This window comes from Dromaius novaehollandiae, chromosome 2 (genome assembly GCF_036370855.1).
Source record: "Dromaius novaehollandiae isolate bDroNov1 chromosome 2, bDroNov1.hap1, whole genome shotgun sequence".
NCBI lineage: Eukaryota > Metazoa > Chordata > Aves > Casuariiformes > Dromaiidae > Dromaius > Dromaius novaehollandiae.
Window position 1 is genome coordinate 18,409,686 of NC_088099.1, and position 25,251 is coordinate 18,434,936.

Sequence of the window (25,251 nt, forward strand, 5' to 3'; positions counted from 1 at the left end):
TGCAATCCACAGAACTCAGCAAGGGCAGACATAGCAGAGTGGTCAGAGACCTGCAATGGTGCATGCATGGTCACCATATGGAGGACCCTGCACTCACAAATTCTGCCCTGGGCTTTCTCACCTTCTCACCTGACTTGAACCTCAGGGAAAGTTTACCTGGTCAGATGCCATGACTCAGCTTCACTGAATAAAAAATGGCAGTAGGATGCTGCCTACATCAGGGCCACCTTCTCTCACAACACTGGGTAAGGCAAGAATCCAGTTAAGGCTCTAGATACCATTCAGGATTAAGGAGATCCTACACCTTGCCACATTTGGCCATAATGCTCTTTGTGGTAGAAAGAATACATTCAGGGAGCACTGTAATATAAAGAAGATAAGAATACACTGATGTTGACCGCTAAAACAAATTTTTCCATGAGCAGCAGAACTAATGAGATCTGTTTTCTTATGGACTTATGTGCTTTCTCCCTCAGTCTTCTCCTTCCCACCTTTTCCAGAGAACACGCGCTGGGCAAGGTTGCGGTTACTCATGTTCTAACTAGCCACATCGGTGTGAACATGATATTTGGCTGGCTGGTTGCTGCAGAATGTTATCTGACTTTTGTATGCCTGCCTTTACCTCAGAAAAGACATTAATTTTGCTTTCTCCTCTATTCAAATACCCCAGATTTTACAAACCTTGTGGGAGCTTAATTATTTCCAAGACCCTAACCCTCTGTGAAATATGGTTCAAAAATTACTTTGGAAAGAGGGAAGAGGACAGGGATTGAAAGATAGACACAGCGTGACATAAATCTTTTTTTCCTTAAGAAAATCAAATTAAATTTTATAAGGTCAAACTGCAACACTATGCTTAAAGCCTGTAGAAAGCTACAAAGTCATCATCTGAAAATAAAAGTAATGGAGAAAAAAATGGTTGTATTATTGAATTGCAAGGAGACAGAGTCCCTAATATGATTTGAAAGACACATGCAATCCTAGAATGTAGTAGCTGAGGAACTTCCAAAAGAGATGAAGAATATTAATGCCATCGTAAAGGGCACCGGTGAAATCTCATTAGAAATACTGTCACGTCTGTCTAAGAAAATCAAGCTCAGACTGAAACACAGGCAAATAGGGGATACTATGATGATAAGAGAAATGAAGAATGCATAAGAATGGACTAGAGGAGCTTAACTTGTTTAGCCTAGCAAAACAAAGTCTAAGAGAAAATATTCTAACTCAGAAATTGAGTATAAAAATTAAGGAGGAAAAATAGCCATTGAGTACAATGTAAAGGATCAGTGCTGATGTAATGAAAAAATAGCCACAAACTAGTCATACAAATCTAGGTTAGAAGTTAAATTACATGATTTCTAATCTTCAGAGAAGTTAGGTTCTAAAACAGCATTCCTATGAGAACAGCTGAGCTACAAACCCAGTACTTGCTTGCCACAAAGAAAAAGAAAAAAGAACCTCCAACGGCCTAGAACTTCTAATACCAGATTCGTAGCTCTTGGCTTGCAGGGAATGTTCTGCATTTTGGTCCTTTGAAATCTGTCCCCACATGAAGTTCCACAAGTAACTAAGCCTAAACTAATTATCCAGGCGCCTGTACAGTCGGTGGAGGTGGACACTCCTTGAAGGCAAATGATCCCATTTATCTTAGCCACTGAAATCTCTCTCTTTCTTCTGTTCAGTGGACCAGCGATCGCATTTAGGAATTCTATTGCCTACTCCGTCTTTTTGCTTGAAATAATCTGCTCTGTGTGAATACTCACTCTCTTTACTTCCCCCCTACCCATGATAGATCCTACTTCTATTTTCCTTCGCATTTTGCCCTTCGCACTCTCTGCCCATCATGTTCAACTTTTTAATGGTCATTATTTCAGTCAAAAGAAGAGATTTAATCCTTTCTGGAAATGCCTTTCTACACAGTATTCCACAAAGAAAAAAACTGCATGAAGCTTTTACCCCAGCTTTTTACTAAAAAATTTTTCATTTTTACCTAATCAAATGATTCATTTGCTGTCTTCTCAAAGTCATGCCATAGAACAGGAAAAGCCGATGCTATTCTGAAGTCATTATTCTGCAGACTGCATGTACAGTCTGACGTTACTGTTCAAAGGCTGCGGTAGGTAAAATGTGTATGTACAGTCATCTCAATGAAAAAGAAACAAAAAGGTGTTAACCCCAGAATAACTGTTACTCTTTGAGATCCCTCCCACATACATTCCCTGACCTTCCTTGTCATTAGAGGAATCCTATCTCCCTGGCTTCTCAACTGGTAAAAAAACCTCTTGTCTATGTTATTCGGTATTGCCAGGACAGCCGGGTTCTTGCGTTGGACTGTCCTTGACAGGACTCTTTTCATGTGCCTGTGGAAGGATGCACATACCAGAAAGCAGAACATGATTTGCTGTCCTCAGTTACTACGCAACAGGTGACCACTTTTTCCTGGACCTGCTTCCATCCAACAGGTATTTTGATGGGCCCAGAAAACAGAACTAGGGGTGGATTTACCCTAAGGTGAGAAGGGAAGAAAGGGAATACAGCACCCCGTGCTACACAAGGCGGGACAGGCAGGAGTGCAGGAGCAGACACGTAGCTGCTTTATCCAGCCATCCATCACTTGTGAGCCTGAACACATGGTCTCAGCCTGGTTCTGAGCTGATCAGATATCCCTGCCAAAACACAACAGACTTAAAAAGAAACAAAAAAGGCTGCAAGTGGTGGTAACAGTAAGTTTTTGTTTGTAAGGTCAGCGAAGACGCACAAGTCTGAATGTACGAGCCTGCTACAGCAGTTACCACACACAGCAGTGGCCCTCCCGCTCCCAGGGGCTCACCTGCCCTCTGAGCGCCGACACCACAGCCCGCGGCTCAGGTCCTCCCGCCAGGCCCCTGCCCGCCCGCGTCCCCATGGCCCCTTCCCGGCCCCCAGCACCCTTCCTGGCCCGCAGCACCTTTCCCAGCAGAGAGCCCGAGCCCCCAAGGGCTCTGCTCCCCTGAGCACTTTACCACCGCACAGGCCACCCGGAGGAGGGGCTTGACCGGCACCCACAGCCCTCCCGCAGAGGCCTCGGCGGCGCCCGTGCCCCACAAGGGCGCGGCAGCACCCACGGGCCTCACAGGGACCCGGCAGCACCCACGGGCCCTCCCCTTTTCCCCGGGCGCCGCTGGTGTTTACCGCTTCCCCGGTAACGGGCTGCCGCCGGGCCCCGTCCCCATGGCAACGCCGCGGCGGCCCCAGCGGCGACGGCGGGCTGCGGCGGGGCTGGCCCGCGGCGAGGTACGGGGCGGGCGGCGGCCTATTTCTCTAAAAACGTTGGTGAGTTTCTTTAATAATGGTTGTGAGTCCTTAGTCCCCCCTTCCACACTTCAGGGATTTAGAAGAATCATTCCTAACTATAAAATCCAGCTATATATTTTATTTATCGTGTGAGAATTCAGGCTGGTCGTTCTCTCCCTGTGTGTGTTCGCTAAGGCGCCTTGGCACCAGCCGGGACCATGGGAGCGGCCCTGGCGAGAGCGGCGCAGCGGACCTCCGCGGGGTGTGGACACGGCGCGCTTGAAATCACTCCTTTGAACGAATCTCTCTTAAATGAAATTATCAAGTTTGTGGAGAACTTCAGCACTAGACATCCTCGGGAAGCAGCGTTCGTCTTCAGAGAGCCCCTTGAGTGGAAAACGCGGCTGGACTGCTCGGTATTTGGAGCGGGTTATGAGATCGAGTAAGTCCGAAGGGCAGTGTGTTTCGAGACGCTGAAGGTGAACTGCAAAGCCAAACTGTGCTCATTTAGCATACAGAAAGCCTTATTGTGTTTTGGAGGCTGAAGCGGATGGATTTTCAGCTGTTTTACACTGAAAATTTTGAGTTAAAATCCATAGCTTTCTTGGAGAGTTTGAGACTATCATATCTTGGTTGTGGCATAAACCTGTTCAGTCAGCAGTTTATTGCAGAAACGAGGCAGCCAGGCTTGCGCTGTCAGTTCCTAAGACGTTTTACATGTGTGTAACAGTGATTAACGTTGTCTTTTTTGTTAGTGTTGGCAGTTGCTTCTGATTGGGCAAAAGTGTTTTACCGCTGTTGCTGAGGTGTATTAACAAACACAGGTTTGAATTACAGTTTCTTTGTGAACAGCAGTCTGCAGATGTTCTCTAAGTATATCAATATGGTTTCAGTCATAAGATTTGGTTATACCACTGTATTTTACTCACCAAATATTCTAGCAGTTCTTCTAGTATTTTCAAATTAGTACTGACAAAGTAATGATAATCAGGAGGCTTGTGTTTGTTTTTCAATCTGTCCCTACCTGGCTTTGCACTGATGCTTAAGACTTACGCTGCAGTAATGCCACATGCTTTTGTAATTCTTTGAACAGTGGCATGTTAAGGTGCTGTAGATGTGCAAAATCATTTTTCCCTAAATCACGAAGCTACTGGAGAATTCTCCGAATTTTGTTTGACAAGCAGGCAAATTCAGGCTTGGTTTTGATAACACCGTAGTAATATCCTAATTTTGAAAAAATATTTATTTTCCTTCTAACAGTCAGTTATTTTCAAACACCTAAATGTGTAAATTCCCTGAAGAGATACCTTACATAATCCTTTGCAATTTTAGTTTTCTAGATACTTTTTTATTAATTTGATTTGTAGAAATCCAGAGATGAAGTTCCTTCTTCTATGCAACTAATCTGCAGTTACAGTCATACTACCTAAAGAATATTCCCCAAATAAAATTCTATATAGCTTGCCATTATGGATACACAGTCTATTTTTTTGCTGTAGATTCATAGAGCTTGATCCCAGAAAGAACTATTAATTCATCTTGCCTGACATTCACTATGTTACAAACCTTTAGATGAGCTGCATGAATGTGAACAACATAATTAAAGTGTGCACAAAGCATTATCTTCCAGAAAGGCATTCAGTCTTAAACTATAATCTGCCTTTCATTTACATGATACTTCTAAGAATTCATTGTCTCTTTGAAAGTAGGCGACCAAAATATTAGCAGTCTCCAAAAAATATACAGGCATAAATATTGCCCACAACAAAGATTCGAGCAGTGTACAGAGGGACTTGGCTGGCTGTAGTTTTAGTATTTTATATGAAGAAGAGAATCAGAATCGGGACACAGAAATAAGGAGAAGTAGCAAGCTTCACCAGAACCTGAACGAGACAGTAGTTTAACCTTCAGGAAAGTGTTTCAGAGAAAGAGTCCAGTGGATGCTGTCTGAAAAAAACTTGGTATAGTGAACAGGCAAGCTGTTGCTGTTTGATTTGATTCCTCCAGTGGTCAAGAAAATGGGATTTGATACCTTGTGAATAAAAAAGATTCCACCAAACAAATAACTGACACTGTCCCTTCTCCTAACTGAAACTACCTTAAAGATTATTTTTGTCTGTTCAGTTATATCAGAGTTCAGTCTAGTTCCAGAATAGATAAAATAGGATTTATAGCAAGCATGGTTGAAGGGGATGGAAGCAAGATGAGAAACAAGTTTGAGGCTTTTCCAAATAAATATTGACAGTGAAAACTCACAAAAATAACTAAAACCATCTAAAATAGAAGTTGGAGGCTTTACAAAAGGATTTAAAATAGTATCAGAAGTTTCTCAGAAAAGAGTGTGAAATAAAGTCTCAGATGTGGAATGGATCAGTGAGGTGACTGGCAGCTTCGATGTCCTAGACAGGAAGCTTTGTCTTTAGGTAGAAGACATCAAGCAAGTTTAAGCAAGTAGGCACTTACTGTCACAGCAGGTTACTGGAGAAAAGAAACTGAAGAGCTAAAAACTCAGGTCTTCAGGCTGTGGTCACGCACCGCAGTGTTTCATGTTCGCAATGGGAAGGGGAATTGAAAAATAATATATAGGAACCACAAATACGCATACATATATAAAAATGTATTTATTTTATTTATTTATATATATTAAAAAACAGTTCATATACATTTAAAGGGTGCAGGAATATCTCTGGTAGATTAATTAGGGTGAAGCATCATAAGGCTCAGGGGAGTTACTCTCTCTCCATTCAAAAATGCCTTTATCATCCTGGAAGGTGAACGCTTAGAGGTAGAAGAATGAGTCCCACAGGTCTTGTTTGAATCTGGACGCTCAGCTGGTCTCTGGTAGAGACAACGGCTCAGACAGTCCCAGAACTGGATATGAAAGAAAGATGGAAAATTGGAACATGTGAACCAAAGATTGTGTAGTCATTATGGTAACAATTTGGGGTGTTTTGGTAACTGGTTCAGATCATTTTAAATCAGTTATTTGTGAACTCAATGGTCAGAAAATCAATTAACAGTCTTGTAGGGAGGACTTGCAGAAGACGAGTGGACATGTGAAATGAAACAGCAGGTGTGACCTGTCTTGTATGACTATTTTTTCCTGAATTCAACCAGTCAAAATTCCCTTGAAAGGCGTTGCCAAGGTAAGGCACATGAGTCACCGACGCCTGGTTTGCAGTGAATAAATGGGCTTACCTCATAAGTTTTCTGAAGTACACTTAAAAAAAATTGGTTTATCATGTGAAGCTTGAACAAAATTCTTAGTGATGGATTCTTCCCTAAAATTTGCTGTTTATTAAAATTCTTATTTTAAGACTATATAATTTCATTTTTTCTAGTGGAACAACTGTTCAGTCTGAAGCCAAAGGTAAAGATGGACAACCGTTGCTTCTCCTCATAGGATCAACTCTCAAAGTTCGCAGTTTTGACCAGCTGTCCCATTTGCTATATATTGCTATGGAAAAAAAGTTAAAGGAAGCACAGGCATGCCTTGAAGGTTTTCTTTACTTTTTTCCCTTTTTCTCTCTCTTTAAAAATATGGCTTCTCCTTGAATTTGTGTTTATGAAATGTGAAGAAGTGCATGCATGCATGCATTCATTTTAAATATATGAGAAAGTGTTGATCCATCAAGGTGGCTAAAAGTGCTGATCCAGAATTTCATTAAGTTTCTGTTTCTTCTTTTGTTTGCACAGAAATCAGTAACAGAGAAATCTGGAATAAAGCTAACTTTTCAATTTCATATGCAAATTCAGTACCCCAGCTATTGCAACAGGCAGTAGGTTTATATTTCAGAAAAAGGATGTCTCATGGGAAGCTGTTAGCAGTTTTTCCTATGTTTGTAATTAAATAACCCTTTTTAAAATGTTTATTCCTTAAAAAATAGCCAAAGAAAACCTTGTATACTTAAGACATTCTTACCTGTGCAAGGTTCAGAGCAAACATTTCCAGGTCCTTCTCATAAACACTTTTAGAATATATGCACCAGTACTTCCACTGGGTCATATTTAAGTCTTAGCTTTTCAAAGTGACAAAAAGACTTTGATATGCTAAATTGGATATCCACTTTGCATTGGAGGTGAGAGGGATAGGTAATAATAGGAATAGTTGAAATAAGAATGTTAATCTTGTAATCATTTTTCACATTGTTTTCACATTCTGTTTCTTGTTTATAGCTAACAGAGATCCCATAGTGAATATTCTTGGCCCTGGATATGGGACTGTTGAAGGAGAAGATACGTCCATATTGCATTTGCTTGACAAGGTGAAAAAAGATGATGACCCTGAAACAGAGATTAAAATGAAAATCTTTATCCTTCTTAATCAGCTGGATATGCAACTGCTTAATAGTTCTTTAAAACACATTTCACAGTAAGTGCATTTCAGATGGAAACCTAGGCATGTCACCAAGTGTATTTTTTTGTTTTTTGTTAAATTGGATTTGTTTCAAACCATAACATGTGCTTTTGGTGTGGTATAAAGAAAGTCAAAGTTATTGAAACAACTTTTGCTGTTCACTAAGTTACTGAAAAAACATATTTTTTCTAGAGATGTTGCTATGGGTGTGCATATGTGAGTGTGTGCCCATGAGCATGTTTGGGTATTTTTGCATATGTTTTGCATTTTGGTAGAAAATTGAATAATTCATACAAATAACTCACTAACAGTAAAATTACTTTCAGGGAGATGTCTGTTTCTTAATTGAAGCATATTTAGTAATACGTTCAGTTTGTTCTGCACTTATGAGGATTTCATATTAGCTACGAAACTAAAGTTTCACTAAACTAACAAGTAAAATGAAAAAAAATAGAGATCGGCCCATTTCTAGATTTTTGTTGCCACTACTAAGATTCAATTTGCAAAACAAAAATCCTATTATATTCTATTTTGTTTTCTCTGAGTACATGCTTTTGATGAATAGATTTTAGACCATTTTCTATTAATTTCAGAGAGGTAAGACTAAATCCAGCTGCTGTAAATAATGAAGTGAATCTTCTCAAGCATTTCTCTGGGAAAGGAGAAGATACAGTACTGGAATCACTGGAATATACATCAGGTTCAAATTTTGTATTTTGCTTTTGTTTTATCATATCTCACATTTATATATACCCTTATTAAAGTACTTGACGTTTGTGTGAATTTGCTAAAATAAATTCACTAATTAATTTACACTGTTTATTTCCACTTTAAAGTTATGAAGTAGGGTAAAATTTATCTTCAGATATGGAATGTTATTCTTCAGGCTCATCCTAAAAAGTGCTGAGCATGTGTTGCAATTCTTTGTTGGATCAGGCCAAGGTTCTCAACACTTCACATTCTTAATTCCAAACTGAGTATAAATTCTCAAAAGTAAGGTATTGGTTTGGGACCTTGATTTGTATACATGTTATATTAATCATCAGGTGTAACTATTAAAAATGTATCTTTAAATCTGATAGAAACACTATTGCTAATTGGTTACAGATTACACATTCTCTAATGGATGCCGAGCTCCTCCCTGGAGACAAATGCATGGAGAAATTTGTTATTTAATCATCAAACCACATGACACTGATCCTTTGTATATCACCTGCAGCACAGCAGGAGTGTATTTAAATGGAGTAAGTAATAATAAAGGACACCCTGAAGTAACAAATGTTTTTATGTGTTAAAATCAAAACTCCAACAGGTTCAGGGTAGTGGTATTGAACCTATTAGAGCTGCAGAGTTGGTTTATTGGTACTGAAGAAAAAGACACAGTAATAAATGTATACCAGTTTTCCTATATTTTTTGAGTGCTTGTTCTTTAAGTGTTATGCAGGGGGTATATTCTGCACATTTTACTAGCAGTGTTCATTTAATCTTTGCAGGTGCCCTAACAGTCTTTAACACTGTTCCTATATAAAAGGCACTGTGGGACTAGATGCCTCAGTAGTTCCTCAGTGATATTGATCTGAGGTGTAATGTTATTGTCTGTGACTAATATAGCTTTCTTTTGTCTTTTTTAAAATCATAAGCAATTATTTCTCCTCTTAGTAGAAGCTTTTTAGATATTACTTATCTCCTTCTGCTTTTCATTCTGATTATCTCTTTCTTTATAGATAGGTTTTATTTAGGTGTAATAGTCTCCCTGTGTGGTTTGCGCAGAGACTAAAGCTCTTAAACTTATTTTGAAGAGAGACGGATGTCCCTTGAAGTGTAACTCTAGAAATTGCTTTTCCCAAGAGTTAAGAAATTTTGTCTTAGGTTGTTTTTAATGAAGTTCATAAAACCTAGGCTCAGTCCAGTCACGTTATTTTCTGATCCTTTTGGACACCTGCCATACTGTACTAGAAGCTCATATTTAGTTGGCTATTTGCTGTCAGCCCTAAATACCTCTCAGTGGAACTACCCATGGTACGATGCACTTTAATTGATAGTAATTACTTGCAGACTTGTATGTTAGGCCTTGGTTAGCCATTGGGATCCATGGAGATGATCCATGCATCTTCACTAACCAATACTGAAGTCTGATGGATTCTGTGCTGAGCATGAGGCTTCTGCACATAATTCGTTACAGTATGACCCCTGTACTCCTTAGCAGTATTTTACCAGGCAGATTAAATGTCCTGTATAAGGCACATATTATATTGCCTGTATAAGGCAATACTATTAATAATTTTAAATTTATTCTTTTTTTAAGGGTAAGCTAAAGGAGAAAGATGACATTGACTATGAAAGACAAAGTGACATATATAAAGATATTGTCACATTTTTAAGGGAAAGATCACCTAAATTTGTAGAAAATATGTCTAAACAGGTATGTATTTACTCATACTGGGTGTATATATTCTACTTTGTACCAATGTACATTATAGGTTAGTAAGAATTACATTATATAAGTTATTTGCAGAGATGTTAGAATTCTGTTAGTATAAAAGAGTAGTAAAACATGGCTGAGTATTTATACTCTATCAAAATTAAATCTGTGATTAAATGAAGAATTTTGAGGAACTTGAAATAACTTTATTATTGTTCTTTCAATTTATTTAATATTTTCTTCTAAATATATTCCTATTGTAATGTAGTTAGGTTGTGGTATAAGAAGACAGTTCTTCTCCATAAATGAACCAGTAAGTTTAAGTCTTTTTACAGTATTTATACTATGTCACTCTTCACAGAACTCTTCCAAATGATTTTAGGCATGTTTTAAGACTTTGAAATGTTTGAAGTTTTTGGTTTATTATCTTTGTTTAATTTTACCATATCAAGTGTCTCTGGAAAAGTTGCCTTGTTCAAGTTTTGTCCAACTCTCACTGAAGAAGCAGGTTCTATAGTTTGGTGTCTCCAAAGACCGGTTTTAATCAATTCTCTCCGGCTATAAGCTTCATCCTATTGTGTATGATACAATGGATGAGTTTCCCAAGCTATTCTTACATTCATATTACTACAAACCATGGCTGAAACAAAACTATGAAGAGTTTGCATGAAGGGCTACATGCAAGTTGTGCCACTGTATCTTGGGTATCGGGACTGTAGTGTGCTAGTTTGATGCACTTCCTTAATTAGTTCTCCGTATGTATTACCAGGTTTTAGTGTATCTGTAAACTGGCTGCAGACATCAGCCTAGTTCTAAAGGCAGCTTGAGCTCTGACTAGTTGTTCTGGTCCTTCTAGGGAGAACCTTGTAAACAGCTTAGCTTGTTAATTGCAATGTAATTTTAATTGCAAGTGTAGTAGTGTCCAGTTTATGTTCAGATAGTTGCACAATGAGAAGAACTGTCATTGCAGACTTTATCTGGTGGTGCGTCTAAACCTTGTGTGAGGTTAGTTTGGGCTTCAGTGAAGCTTAGTCCCCCCTGTAGTGAGACTGGAGATACAAGCCTTACTGAGTAACAACTGTTAAGGTGCTATAATAGCCCACCCATGCTACCCACCCATGCTACCATGTGTTCTTTGATAACACAATCATTTGTGTTCAGTGCTTTAAAAAAGTTTTCCCAGCTTTTGTTTCTCTGGAAATAACAAGCTGGATTTCCCTTTTTTACCACAAAAAAACATCAATATGTGGCTAACAGAAGAGACAGCCTCACAGTGTGAGTCCTAGTGTCTGCTTAAAAAAGCCTGGAGATCCCTGGATCCCTCTGAAAGGTCAAAGTCATTCATGGAGAGGACTTGTACCCCTGATCCATGACTGTATGGCCCACTTTTTTGGTAGCATAACTGCACTGGAACTTTACAAACATACCTGCCTGCAGGAATTGTCCTGAATGCCCACTGCTGCAGAATAGAGCTCGCAGGAAAACAGTACCTTATACAATTGAATACCAGTGATTTGGATTCAGTTGGACCTAAGCTTAGCATATTTTTGCAGGACTCTGTCCAAAGACAAAAAGAAAAATGAAAAGGAATATAGGTATGAGCTAGTGTCATATGTATATAAAAGTTTTCTAGGTAAAATAGAAAGCAAAGGATGAGCAAAGTTAGAATGCTTATATGGAGTGTGACACTTGATATATGCTATTAAAATTAAGCTTCATAATACTTAAGAATTTTAATGTTATCAATAATTGTTTACATTTTGGAATCATAAAACACAGAATTTTTACAATATTTGTTGTATTTGAAAGCAAATAATACAACATTTTGGTTATCATTCTATCATAGAGTAATATGAGGCTTGATCCAATATGTAAGATCAGCTTCTAATTTTGCATAAAAGTTCTCCTCATCTGATATTAGTCTTTATGGAGCACTAGAAATGTTAAAGCAGGAAAATATCATAGCCTCATAGAAAAGGCCAACCTTCTATGATAATATTTTCTGTAATCAAAATCACTTAAATTTTTATCTTCATTCTTTGTGACCCAAATATAAATAAAAGCTCCACTTTTTTACAAGAACTGTCTGATTTAAATGTCAGAGCTGATAGTTATGCTTCCAGCTCACATAGCATGTGTTGTCACCAGGCTTCAGTCAGGCTAAAATGCAAGTGTCTTTAGCTTTTATTTAGAACTCTACATTATCTAGAGTAAGGAGCATCATATTTTGTCTATTACAACAGAATCTTGTAGTGTCACTGTAATGAAAGTTGTTTCATCATTCTTGTTAAAAATTATTTCTTCAGACTTATGACATGGTTATAACAGTAAGTTTATAACTTGGTGGTAATATTCATTACAGGCTAAAACCTGTCAAAAGTTTTATTTGTGATTATTTATGTGCAACATTAATTATTGCAAAGAGAAATCTTCCTTTGCTTTTTGTCTGATTTTCTGGGATGTAGGGCTGATATTTACTTTTTTGGATGTACAGATGTTTGACAGTTCTGCAGGAACAAAGCATTTCAAGTTGTACACAAAAATACAGTAGCTTACATTAAGAGCAGTGGAATTAAACTTCTAGGTTGTTCTGTTTGAAAATAACATAACGTGATAAGTTCTAAAATGTATTTTACTTATCCCATACACAAATATTTATTTAAAGTTATATCTTCATGTTGGTTTACATTTCATAAATATGACAGTGTATGAAAGCTTTTAGCTGTAATCACTGTTTAAATATGTTTTCAAAGTGGTTTGGCTTCATTTGATGATCGTGAAAGGTAAAATATGTATAATATACATATATAGAGATATATAAAATATATCATTTTAAAATAATTTTACAGTTCTAATTCTAAAAGTTAATGCAGATATTTATTAAAGCATATGTCTTTATTGTTTTTGTGCTCTGCTGTTAAAGAAATGTTTATACTTATTAAATAAGAGTAAATAAATAGAACTTATCCTGTTTTCCTTTAACTGTCATATAAACCACTTATTCTGTATTCCCTGACTTCAAATAAATTTTATACCGAAGAGCTTAAATTATACTATTTTAATGGATTAAGAATATCATATCATATTGCCCTGTTTAAGAGCTTGTTTAGTAGATAGTACATTGTAAGTATAGAATTTAAACAAGTTAATACTGTAGAGCTGTAGTGCATTTGCATTTAAAGGAAAATCAGCTCCACTCTGGAACTCTGAAAAGCAGAGATAATAAAGAATGTATGAGGATAGTTATTGCTGCTGATGTACAGAGACAGATTCTCAGAATTCCATCTTTCTGTAAGAAGTATTAATTACTGGAAAGTTTTTATATTTACGTATACAAAGAAATTTGCCATTGCTATTGCCTGAATAAGTGAATATTCCCATCATCTCAGCAATGTGATAAAAAGCATCCAATTCAGAAGTTCCAAAAATGTTGACTTGTTTTTTTTTAACTATATTTCCAAGTTTGCCTGTATGAAATGAATTATGGCTGGAGATATTTTTGATTTATTTTCTGGGGAGAGGAATAGCTTCAGAGAGCTCATTATTGTGCATGTATATAATGTAACTAGTTAACTTTTACAATATCTTATTGGTACATATTGCATAATTAACTTTTATAATATCTTAATGACCTTGTTTAAGGTAACATTTAGAACTGCTGTGTTGCTGTATAGCAGCTGTAGGACACACACACACTTTAACGTGCACTAAGCCAGTCAAGCTACAGCATCAATTCCCCTGTGAGGTGACTAGTTTAGCATGTGTTAAATTGTCTTGTCTAGACTACATTTTTAGATTGAGAGAATTAACGTGAGTTAGTTTAAAATTAGACAATTGGATCAACAGGCCTGGAACAGCTGACTCTCATCACAGACTAATCAAAGACAGACCATACTGCGACAATCTCCTTAAAATTGCCTTGACTCAGATATGTAAGGGAATGTCTTCACCCATCTGGTAGTGACAGCTGCAATAATAATAATAAGGAGAAGTAATGATTGTAAGCCATCTTTCCTGTAAAATTTGAATATGTTATAATGGAAAATAAGAGCTGACAAGAGGCTTTTCTCTTCTGGGTGTTTTTGATCAGCTATGGCACCAGAGAGAGAATGTGGAAGGTTTGGTAGGTGCTACTCAAATCCATTCTTGTATGTGAGTGCATCACCAATGTCTTCTCCTGAGAGACAGAAGATGAAAAAACAGAAATGGAATATGTTTATATTAATTCTAAACTATATCAAATTAAATTACTTGGAAATAAAGTCTAGCAGTTTATCATATCCTATTTTCAATTTTATGTTCATTAATTTTTGTGGGATTTTTGTGTAAAAACAGTATAACCTTTGTGCAGGGAAATAACATTTATATAAATAGTCCATTGAAAGCAGAATGAGTTTGCAATACTAAATCTTAAAACTTGTTTGGAATTAGGTTTTATGAAATTGATTGTGTCACAAATTATTTCATTTATTAAAAACTGAACAACACCCAATATTCAAGTATGTTCAGAAAGTTCCAGATTCAGCTTATTCATTTATTTCTACAAACATTTTAATTTGCTTACGGCAACAGCTATATTTCAGCACAGGACTTTTCAGATTAATCTGAATGTTTCATTCTTTTAAAGGCAATCTGATTTTATGCCTAAAATCTAATTCTACATCTAATATATACAACTTTTAGGGACTGCATCCTGGAAAATTTTGTATAACTTACTATTTTAATTTGTATTATTCATACAGCACTATGATTGACAAATCATGTATCTTTCTTTCATTAGGAATATAGCTTTTTTAAAGAACCAGCTTCTGAAAAGCATTATCAGCATATGGAAGTAGTTGATGCTGAGGACTCTGGCCAATCCCAGAAGCCTTTTGATTTTACAGAAAAGAATGTATATGAGAAGCTGAAAAGTTCTTCAGCAAAAAGCAAGTCCATTGACAGCAAAAAATTAGAACCATCTCTGAAGTGGAAGAATATTGTGCGTTCTGCTACCCACAGGTAGTTATCTTTATAATTTAATTTTCCCAAGGATTTCTCTAACCTGTCTTAATTATTGGTATGCATGTTATAGATTTGCATCATTACCTTAAGAGCAATAAAACAAAGTCTACAATATACAGATTTTAAAGAAAGAATATTGACTAGCAAATTAATTTCTCACAGTCTCCTTCTGTCTTGCAACAACTTTTGCTATGTTGTGTCATTTCAGCAGCAAGATAAGGCAGGGCAATATTTTTCAATAATCTGCAGTACTTGATCCTCCAGGACAGTCATATTGTCATATATTTAATGTAAAGTGCCCTTTAAGGCAACAAAGATTAGACAGTCTTATCTAAACAAAACTTTCTGAGGTAGGCAAAAGAGATCCAGGATGGAAAAGTAGGGTGATTCTTACAATATCAATCTTTATTATTTCAAAATCCTGTAAGCCAATTTTCTAACTCTGCCTGACAACAGTGTTCACTAATGAGGCTATCTCAACATTTAGACACCAAAAATAGAGTTTACATATATTGGATATTAAAAGATTCCTCTTCTGAAATCCAAATCTTGTTCAGTTTCAAGTGTTAATGGAGGAAGAAGGAGAAAGGCTTTGGTGGCCATTCTGCAAAAGAAGGAAGTCAATATCCTATCAAGCTTAGAATTTTGCCGTGTTGCAAGAGCCATTTTTAAGAGTTTTTGGATGTAACTTAGAGTCATCAGATACTAGAATTGTGGCTGTTCAGGGACAAGAACCTTTCTTCTTCCAGGATGTTGTTAGAGCCTAGATGTAGTGAAATTGGGTCTAATTGTAATCTCATACATGAATCATAAGTATTCTTCTCTTTTCCTGTTGTGGTTGGGTTAGTATGACTAGCCCAGGCTCAAAAGGACGTTTAATTTTCAAAACATTGCAAGTTAGGGACAAGACATCACCAGAGATTGTGCCCAGCTAGACCTGGGTATCCTCTTGGAATTTGAGGAGAGTAAGATGAAAACTATGGAACAGCTTAGTGGACAGACGAGAATTCTTCTGCTTGGAAAAAGATGAGTGGGAGAAAATAAAATAGAGATAAAAAAATTACTGGAGAATTTGAGTAGGGAACAGTTTTTCACTGTCTCTTCTAGTACAAGAACAAGGTGCATCAAATGAAATGAGCAGATGAGGAAGGCTCAGAACAAAGGGACATACTTCTTCACAGAACACGTAGTTAAGTTCTAAAATTCTTTGTCACAGGATGGCAAAGGTCATTATCTTATGTGAGTTCAAAAAGCAACTATACAAATTCAGAGAAGAAAAATCCATCTAAAACTGGTAGTGCAAGGACACTCAGGAAGTCCCTGAACCACAGTTTCCTGAAGAATATTCTGGAAGAAAAATTACTATATTCTTCCACTGTTCTTATACTCTTCTCTAGATAGCTGCCATTGCTCATGGTTGGAAATGGTATCCAAGGATAGATGGAGTTGTGACAATCTGGCTTCATATACTCATTCTTTGTCTTGTATTATGTACAGGTCAGCATAATATATATTTTCTAATATTCCACTAATTTTAGTATAGCAAAATTAGTCACTTAAGACACAGGATACTTTCCTTTTAATTAAGTTCATTGTTCAGGTTCATAAGCTCTTATATACTGATATAATGTGTGTCCAACCATAATATTTTGGCTATATATATAGAATAACTTTTTTTTTTTTTTTAGCAAATATTTTAGTGACAAAGCTAAAAAAAAAGATACTGAGGAAGAAAGGAGAGGTACTGTGTCTAAAAAAATCAAAAAGAAAAACACTAGCATTTCTCCTGAATCTGTTAAAATACAACCAGCTTCAAAATGGTATGCTTTTTTTCACTTTTGCTTCAATATCTTTTATTTTCAATACCTACAGTAATTGTCACCATACATAGTATTTGGTAGTGATAATTACTAGTATTTTTATAATGCTGTTATTAGATTGTCATATCAGTTTTAGATGTACTTGTTCATATTAGTTTGTATCTGATAAAGGGGGTGATGCTCTTTATTTATATTTAGTAAAACATCAGAAAAGTATGAAGAAGTTAGTGAAAGTTCCTCAGAGACTGAGGAAGATGAAGAACAGCCTGAACGTCACCAGGAAGGAAACACTGACTTACCATCAGAGTACTGGCAAATTCAGAAACTTGTGAAGTATTTAAAGGTAAATTAGATACATTAATAAATGTTATAAAAGTGCCCCTCTTGCCCCTCTACATCCCAGGACAACAAACAAACTCCTCATCCTTTCCACCCTTTAATATATTTTACAATAGCCCTGCTATGTAATATGTTCAAATCCTGGAACTGTGGACTTTCCTATCACCCGTTTTTTTCTCCTGCATTTTTTATCTGCTGTTTTTGGCTTATAGAGACCTTTAGATTAAGCCATCTGTTCAGTGTTATTTAAAACTTAAAATGGTACAATTTCTTTATTAATTATTGGGTTTCTGTTTTGCTTTTTGGGTGAAACTTTCCAAGATATTTCTTTATGTGGATAATAACTTTCAAGAGTTTTTATTAAAACTGAATACTTGCCTAAAGTCTTTCATCAACTATGATTAATGCATGACTGAAATAATTCTAACGTGGTCTTGTGTCTGGATAGATGCTGTTAGTGGACAAGAAAATATATGATAAATAGGCAGCCTCTAAAACAACAAAAAAATTTTTTTTACACAGACTTGTTGAAAATCTTTTGGAACATATAAATATAGATGTTTATAATTCTGTATGTCTGACATACTTAAAAAAAAAACTTCTAATATTCTGGAAAACTTTAAAACTAATTATGCTTTTCCCTCAGGAGAAATTCCTTTACAAGTTTGTACTGGAATTTAAGTAACATAAGTTACTAATAAATGCACTGGATTATTTGGTTTTTTGAGTACAGCTACACAGTATGTATGTCCCATTGATACAATGACTGTGCTGGCATTAGGTGCAGCAGAAATACTAGTGAGGAGTAAGCAAAACTTCGGCTCCTTCGCATCCTTTAACCAGTGTAGTAGAAAAACTCCTCCTGTCTGTTAAACAGTTTTTAATCCGTTCTCACTGCTGTTTCCCAGTTAGCGTATGTGGCACCTATGGCAGTGGTTGTAGCCAAAGCGAAATAAAAATGCATGGGTAATATGAATCTCTCTCTGGTTCATTATGCCTTGACATTTTTAGGTTGGAGCTTTTTATTTGTGTCATTTGGGCTGTGCTGAAAGACCCCTTTGTAAATTTAATCTGGTGTAACATTTAGCATCTCACTTGCTCAGCTGTTGCCCTAATGCTGAGCAGGTTACATGTACATTTTGCGTGATACACTTGTTTCTGTTTGCATGTAACTACAGTTCAAGGTGTTACTTTCAAAACTTTCAGTCTGCTGATGGCTTGACTCTGTCTGTTTTGTGGACCACCTCTTCCTCTGCACTTTCCCGAGAGCTGAGAGAAATAGCCATGCTGCTTTTTAGTAAAGACCTGAGGTCTTCCTAGAGAGGATACTTGGAATTCATTACTGTTGATGAACTCCCACAAATCTTTTTAAGGGCCTATCTATGGACCAACCTCTTTACAGATAAGGCTCTTTCTTTGCTCCTGATGATGTAATTCTCAAGTTGTCTCTCCTACATAAATCCTTAATATAGTCATGTTTAGATTTTAGTATTGGACATGCTTCAATATGGAAACATGTCTACAATTGCATGAGACTATTTAGAGTAAGGTGTGAGAATGGTAAATGGAAAAATACATTTTTCATGCTTCTCTATTTTAGAAATTAGTATATTTTGTTCTTGTCAACAAGAAAAATTATTTAAGGGCTTAGAATTAGAATGACAAAGAATTTGATCAAATTGTGAGTACCTAAAAAGAAGTGTTTATAATACAAAAGTCCATCATGTAAAAATAGTTTTGTTATGAAAATTCAAATGAATGTTGGTTTATGTATGCATGTACACCCAAGTCTTTCAGTAGTTCTCTAAATTAGAGACAAGTAAACAAAGGAGTACTTAAAGATATACTTCCTTAGTGATTTTTAGCTACGTAAAGCAAGAAATCCCTAGTGTCAGATAAAACTGAAAAGAGATGCCTCTGTGCCATACCACAGACAGTGGCTGAAATGCTTTATTGATGGAGTGCTACTTTAACTTGCACATGGAATTAATTTTAATTCAAGTATAAATACTGCAGTTCTGGCCAGACTTAGGAGATTTTTTGGCATTCTTGTTGTTCATGTAGGCAAGTGTTCATGACACATGCAACATAAGAGAAAATATATGCACGGCTGTGATATTTAAGTATCTACAAATGTATATACATAAGCACAAATTGGGGGGGGCTTGAGTGTCTTTAAAGGTTGAATACATTGTATGCACATCTTAAAAAATTGAATAAAATGCCTTAAATAATAGCTGTTTCAGATACAAAGTTAGAAAATATAATATTATGTGGGTGCAAACATTTTTGAATGCCTGCTAAAGTAAATGTGAATCACAGTTCAGCAAGACTGTATAAAAGATCAGCCTGCAAACACAAAACTTCCATAAAACCTGAAGGATACCTATGTTTTATATCACTCACAAAAATTTAGGAGACAGTTGCTTCTTGTATGAAGCAAACTTGCTAGGTCCTGTGAATCGTGCCCATAGACAGTGTACTTGTATACCTCTTCATGCTCTTCTGAAGAAAATTGACTGCACGGGAAAATTCCCTTCTGCCTGCCTGCCCTTCTCCATTTCCCCGCCTTCGTGGGAAGGAGCAGCCATGTTGGAATTGCTCCACTGGGAAGCAGCTGCCACTGTGGTCTGGCTCCTCATCCTACCTTCAAACTTCCCAGGCCTCTGAAACAGAAGATAGAGCATGCGTGCTGTTGCCATGTCTCCCCATCGGCCTAGGAATGGTCAGAGAGGAGAGACCAGCGATACTGGTGTAGGTGATGTGTTAGGCGTCTTTTGGGGCTGGAGTAGATGAGATTAAAACAAAGTGGTGTGTTGATATTTATAACAGTGAGATCCACTCAGGAAAGCCTGTTTCAGATTTCATGGTATTTATTAAGATAGTGCTGCTTAAATATTAGATTTCTGGGGGAAGGAGTGCATTTTGCACATGAAAAAAATCAGGAATAGGGTGAGGGGAGCACATCTGACAAGGATCTTTTTTATTAGAAGTGGGGAACAGCAGGTAGCAGTGCAGAATCCTCTTCACTGCAGAGTTGAGATAGGCAGAAACTCTGTCACTCATTTGCTATGGTGAGACATGGTCTTCCACATGACTTCTCTCCAACTCTGTTACTTCCTATAATGGTCAGAAATTCTAGCAAGAATAAAGGCAGAATTAAAGAAAAAAAAACCACCTACATGACTTACGAACTTAAGGTCATGGCTATATTTAGAAATATAAGTCTAATGAAACTTAGGATATGGGCTTTGAAAACACCAATGAGGTCATTAAAGTTAGCAACAGTGCGGTTCATTAATTTGGTTTGACAATGCTACAGCAGCACTGAATTACATTTCGTATATACTGAGCTCTTTTACAGCATTACAGTAGTGTGCTATACTGAGCTCCTTTACAGCTTTACAATAGTATGAAAGTAGGTGTAAATTGTAAAAAAAAAAAAAAAAAAAAAAAAAAAACCACGAGATGGTGTGTCAAGGGAAATTAGTTTAAGTGAGAATTAGGTCAAGAGCCCATTAGAAAGAGTTGAATGCCCTCTGATCTTGAATGAAATACCACCTTATGTTGTATTATGTTTTATGTTAATTCTTTTTAAAGCCATGGAATGGCTTGGATAGACTGATCTGGTTGTTCGGAGCAATACTAACGATAATAATTATGTGCAAGTAGGAGACCACTTTACAAGAGGTGATTTGCTTATACTTAAAGTATGTATGCAGGGAGTGGGGTGTGAAAGTCTTAGGTTGTTGCTTCCCACAGGAGGAAGGTGCAGCCAGTCATCCTCAATAGCATCTTGCCTCTGGATAAGGCATGAGCTCTTAGTTTCTTTCTGCAGGCAGGGGTGATTGTGCTAGCTTTACAGCAAGTTCCAGGAAGCATTTTCCAGTGTCAGCTGAGTTTCTTCAGCATTGCTGGTTAAGCTGCTTTTAGGCAAAGTTAAAGAGAGATAAGCTGAGTTTGCCAGCTTCTAAAATAGACAAGATAGCTTGTTCCACAGTGACAATCTTGCCAGCAGCGTGGGCAGTCAGGAGACCTGGCACACAGGAGACCATTGCACCAGCAAACTGACATCATACTGCTAGCCCTGGGCCACATACAGAGGAGTTTACCCACCTAGTTCTGTATTTATCATAGCAGCACTGATAGGAAGCATTCTGTATCTGTCAGAGACAAGGCTCTGTCAGGATCCACTGCTTTACAACAGGTGATGGATTTTATTTATCTTCTGCACTAGGCAGCAAGTCCCGCTGAGTTCCTTTTGGCTTCAGAAAGTAAAGCTTTGCCTAAAGAAGGCAAGGTGAATTGGGGCTAGTGACTGCATGAGGAATAACTCCAATCTCCAGGATAAGTCTTTAATCCTTTAAGCCCTTGTGCTGCTCCGTTTCAGTTCCCTGTATGGGTGTGATTTATGTATTGTCCTATGCCAGAGTGAGCTCTGGATAGAGTTCTGCGCGACCATGCTAGTTACAGTATTCCTCCTTCAGTTTCTCACCTGGAAAGTCATTCTACTTTTGGCAACATTTCAGGAGTATATTAGTGAAACCAGTCAAGTCTCACACCTCATGTAAGATAGCCATTAATTTGGCAACTGTTTAAAATAACACCAGTCCTATCCCATTCATTCCCAGCGGAATTGTGTTTCTTTTCTACTCCAAGATCTCAAGTGTTGAACAAACCTGGTGACTCTCCCCAGCTGTTTCTATCTTGTGCCAGAGCTGGAGAGGCTGTGGTGCTGCCCAGGAGCTAGGGAGGAAGCGCCCCAGTGTGGCCTTGAACGCAGGCTCCTGGCTGCCCGCATACCCTGGTGCTGGGTAGCAGTGGTGGAGGGGAAGCAGGCAGGATTTATTTTCTCATCTTAGGGAGCCCAGATTTATCAGTTAGGGAAATGCAGCTGTGGGCTGACCTGCAGGAAGGAATAGTGGTTCCCCTGGTTGAGCTCTTTGTACCTGGAGGGCATCAGGACTCTTGGGGAAGAAATGTAGACAGTGAAAAGATGCAGGGAGGTTCTGCCAGGAGCTAAGGTGCAGGATTTGAGATAAGAGGTTCAGCTAGACGTTGTTGATAAACAGTATGGACTACCTATATTCCCCAGAAAAAGGTGGGTAGACATCTTGAGGTTGAAATTCAGGGGCTTGGGGGAGAACAGAGTGCAGGAAATGCATGTATGTATGAAGGATAGGAGTGTGGGGACAAGCAAGGTTCAGATTATTACAGAAAAGAAGTAGTACATTTCAGAGCATTCAAACACCATGATCTTAAATGTCAGCGTGGGGGGGGGGGAGGGTGTCTTTTGCACCCTATGTACAGGATTTGAGAAGTGATGTTTCCCTACTCAGAGGGGAAGGAGTAAGCGTCAGTGAAGAACTACTTGTGCACTACCCTGGACTTGTTAGTATCAAGTCAGTCACAGTTTATCTCTGAGATGAAGCTTGTCATATCTGAGGTCTAAGGTTTTAGGTATCTGAAATTTCCTCATGGAATTTGCCCTGGGGAAAACATCTAGCCATTCAAACAGATGTTTATTTTCTTGTACAAGTGAAAGATTAGTTAAAGAGTGTTCATTATGTAGCATTCTCAGCCCCCTGCAGTTTAACAGGTGGTGTATACAGCAGCTCTCTTATATGAACCAATTATAAATTTGTGGCACTGGGAAAGACAATGATGTGGCTTACAGATTTTTTTCAAGATTTGTGTGAAATACAGGGCAGACTATTTTTTTAACTGCGTAATGGAAAAGTATAGGGTTACAAGGGTGACGGAAATGTTCCAAATTATTGAGGCTATGTTAGCACTCATTATAAAATTTTAAATTAGCTTCATAAATGGTGTATGGATTAAGATATCATTTGTATTTCAGGATTAGCAGAAAAGTAATTTTTTAAATTTTAAAATGCAGAACTTTGAAAGAGAAATGAACCTATTAGCGTAAGGAATAAAATGGGTCTTTAAATACTAATGCACTTAAAGCCAAATCATATAAAAAGATACTTTAATTTTTGTAAGACAAGAAAAATAGTATTAGTGTTACAGTGTACCCATTGAAGTACAAATTGTTTGTTTACTTATTTTACACATTGTAATAGTGCTTAGAAGTCTTGTGGTGGCCATAGAAAAATCTAAACCCTCTGGTGTTCTAGCATATCCCTGAATAACAAACTGCATAAAGAACTGAAAATACAAATTGTGAAGAACTCTGTAGCCCTTGACTTGGCTTCCATTTTCCCAGGAAGAGCTACTGGTGGCTAGAACTTTGCAACTATAATTTGATACTTCCGTGATCGATATAGAAGGTACAGATTTAGATAGATATGTAACCAAATTAGCAATTATTTTTTGTGCAAAATTATAAATACAATTGATCTGTAATCTTGGAATTTGGCCCTATATGTGTAATATAGGCAAATGTTAGAATCTAGTAGGAGTAGCAAAATATCTCCTCTGTACAGGCGATACATTGTTCATAATGCTAATTTTTCCACAGTCTGTGGAAAACAGTTAACTGTATTTTCTTTATAATATCACATTAGCAAGACTTGCATGTGATAATATTTTAGTGGAATAGCTATTAAATACAAAATAAGTGTATATAATAAAATTTAGTATATAAAATAATTTTGCCAGTGCAGTGTGCATTTTTTGAAGACTGACCAGCCTTGCAGATAATTTAGCTGATCTTTAATTAGTATGGTGTCTAACAATAAACCTTCCCTATTCCCTTATGGAAGTACTGTATATGCTGGGGGAATATGAAGGAGGGAGTTCAACTGAAACTGAAAGATCAAGATGAGAAAATGAATTTTGCATAGTTGGCTAAGTGGTAGGCTATTATTTTTCAAAAAATAACAAATATATGAGACATAATCATGTGCCACCTGATAGTATTTCTAGGCACATGTTTGGTTAACCTGGCAGCCTTGGCAGATAACCTCTTTGTATCATTCTCTTCTCCACTGTTTGCCAGTCTTTTTTTCCCCCCACCTTCTCATATTGGACAAGATTTTTTTTTAATTCCTGTGAAGAATGTGATTGCTGACAAACGGAAGAGTGGGATAAAAATATGGAAAAACTATATTTTATTATAGTTAAGTTATGTATTTTTTAACAACCTAGCCAGCGCTGATCATGAAAAAGAAGTCCTTCTATGATAAATTTACTGGGTAGGACATGCTGGCAAATGATGAACTCTCAAATTATTATTGTAATTGGCAACTCTAAAGAACTTGCATAGCTCTGTCCTCAAAATCCTGTACAAACAATCCTTCCTCATCACAAGAGACATGTGAAGCAAATAAATAACTGCCAGTTGATTTTTGACCATTAGCACTGATTCTGATGAATTTCTGTTTAGTGGAGCTTTACTTAATGTTCTGAGGGTCACCCACTCATAATTTTATGGTTTCATTGCTGATGAGGTGAAGGGCAACATAGAAATAAAGTAAAAAAAAATAAAAAGGTAAAATTCAGCAAAAATTAAAAAGAGAAGATGATCTATCAAAATACAAGGACACAGGGAGAGAATGTAAAATAAATGAAGTTTGATTCTTCCCTTTCTGTGGGATTGTATTATATTGTAAAAGTAATTATGTTGTATAGATAAATGTGGTATTGTTCTACACCATAACTACCATATTTCTAACATACTTGCCTTAAATAACTGTAATTGCCACAGCTGTCTCAATCTGACTTTCAGCTTTATAATCCTGAAGTAGAATTGTTGATTTTGCTAAAGAATTAGAACATGATTGTTTCTGAAAGCTACCAAGACTTTTAAGAAGTGATAAAGGCATTTTCATTGGTTTTAAAGGTTCCATATTAGATTTAAATCCAATATAATCACAAGTCACAGCTTACTATATACACAATTGTTTCAAAAGCATGCCTGTAAGAGATGCTTCAGCCATGTCCTCATGTATATCTCTGTTTTTCCTAGTCACTCACTAAGCTCATTTTTAAGGCTTTTTTTTAATTCTTCAGAGAGCATTTTTCTTGTATATTTTCATACACTATTGGTATCACTTAGCTTTTCTTGCAAA

The 25,251-nt window shown here is 37.0% G+C and overlaps 1 protein-coding gene across 1 annotated transcript in view; it reads left to right on the plus strand.

Annotated features, from left to right (window-relative positions):
• The first annotated feature begins 3,223 nt into the window (after positions 1 to 3,223).
• ODAD2 (outer dynein arm docking complex subunit 2) overlaps positions 3,224 to 25,251 on the plus strand; it is an 88,415-nt gene continuing 66,387 nt past the window's right edge. The window contains exons 1-10 of the mRNA XM_026101619.2: positions 3,224 to 3,312; positions 3,469 to 3,715; positions 6,615 to 6,772; positions 7,450 to 7,645; positions 8,224 to 8,330; positions 8,738 to 8,874; positions 9,936 to 10,052; positions 14,833 to 15,053; positions 16,745 to 16,876; positions 17,075 to 17,219. Of these exons, the coding sequence (XP_025957404.2) occupies positions 3,492 to 3,715; positions 6,615 to 6,772; positions 7,450 to 7,645; positions 8,224 to 8,330; positions 8,738 to 8,874; positions 9,936 to 10,052; positions 14,833 to 15,053; positions 16,745 to 16,876; positions 17,075 to 17,219 (1,437 nt within the window). The 5' untranslated portion in view covers positions 3,224 to 3,312; positions 3,469 to 3,491. The remainder of the gene's footprint in view (positions 3,313 to 3,468; positions 3,716 to 6,614; positions 6,773 to 7,449; positions 7,646 to 8,223; positions 8,331 to 8,737; positions 8,875 to 9,935; positions 10,053 to 14,832; positions 15,054 to 16,744; positions 16,877 to 17,074; positions 17,220 to 25,251) is intronic.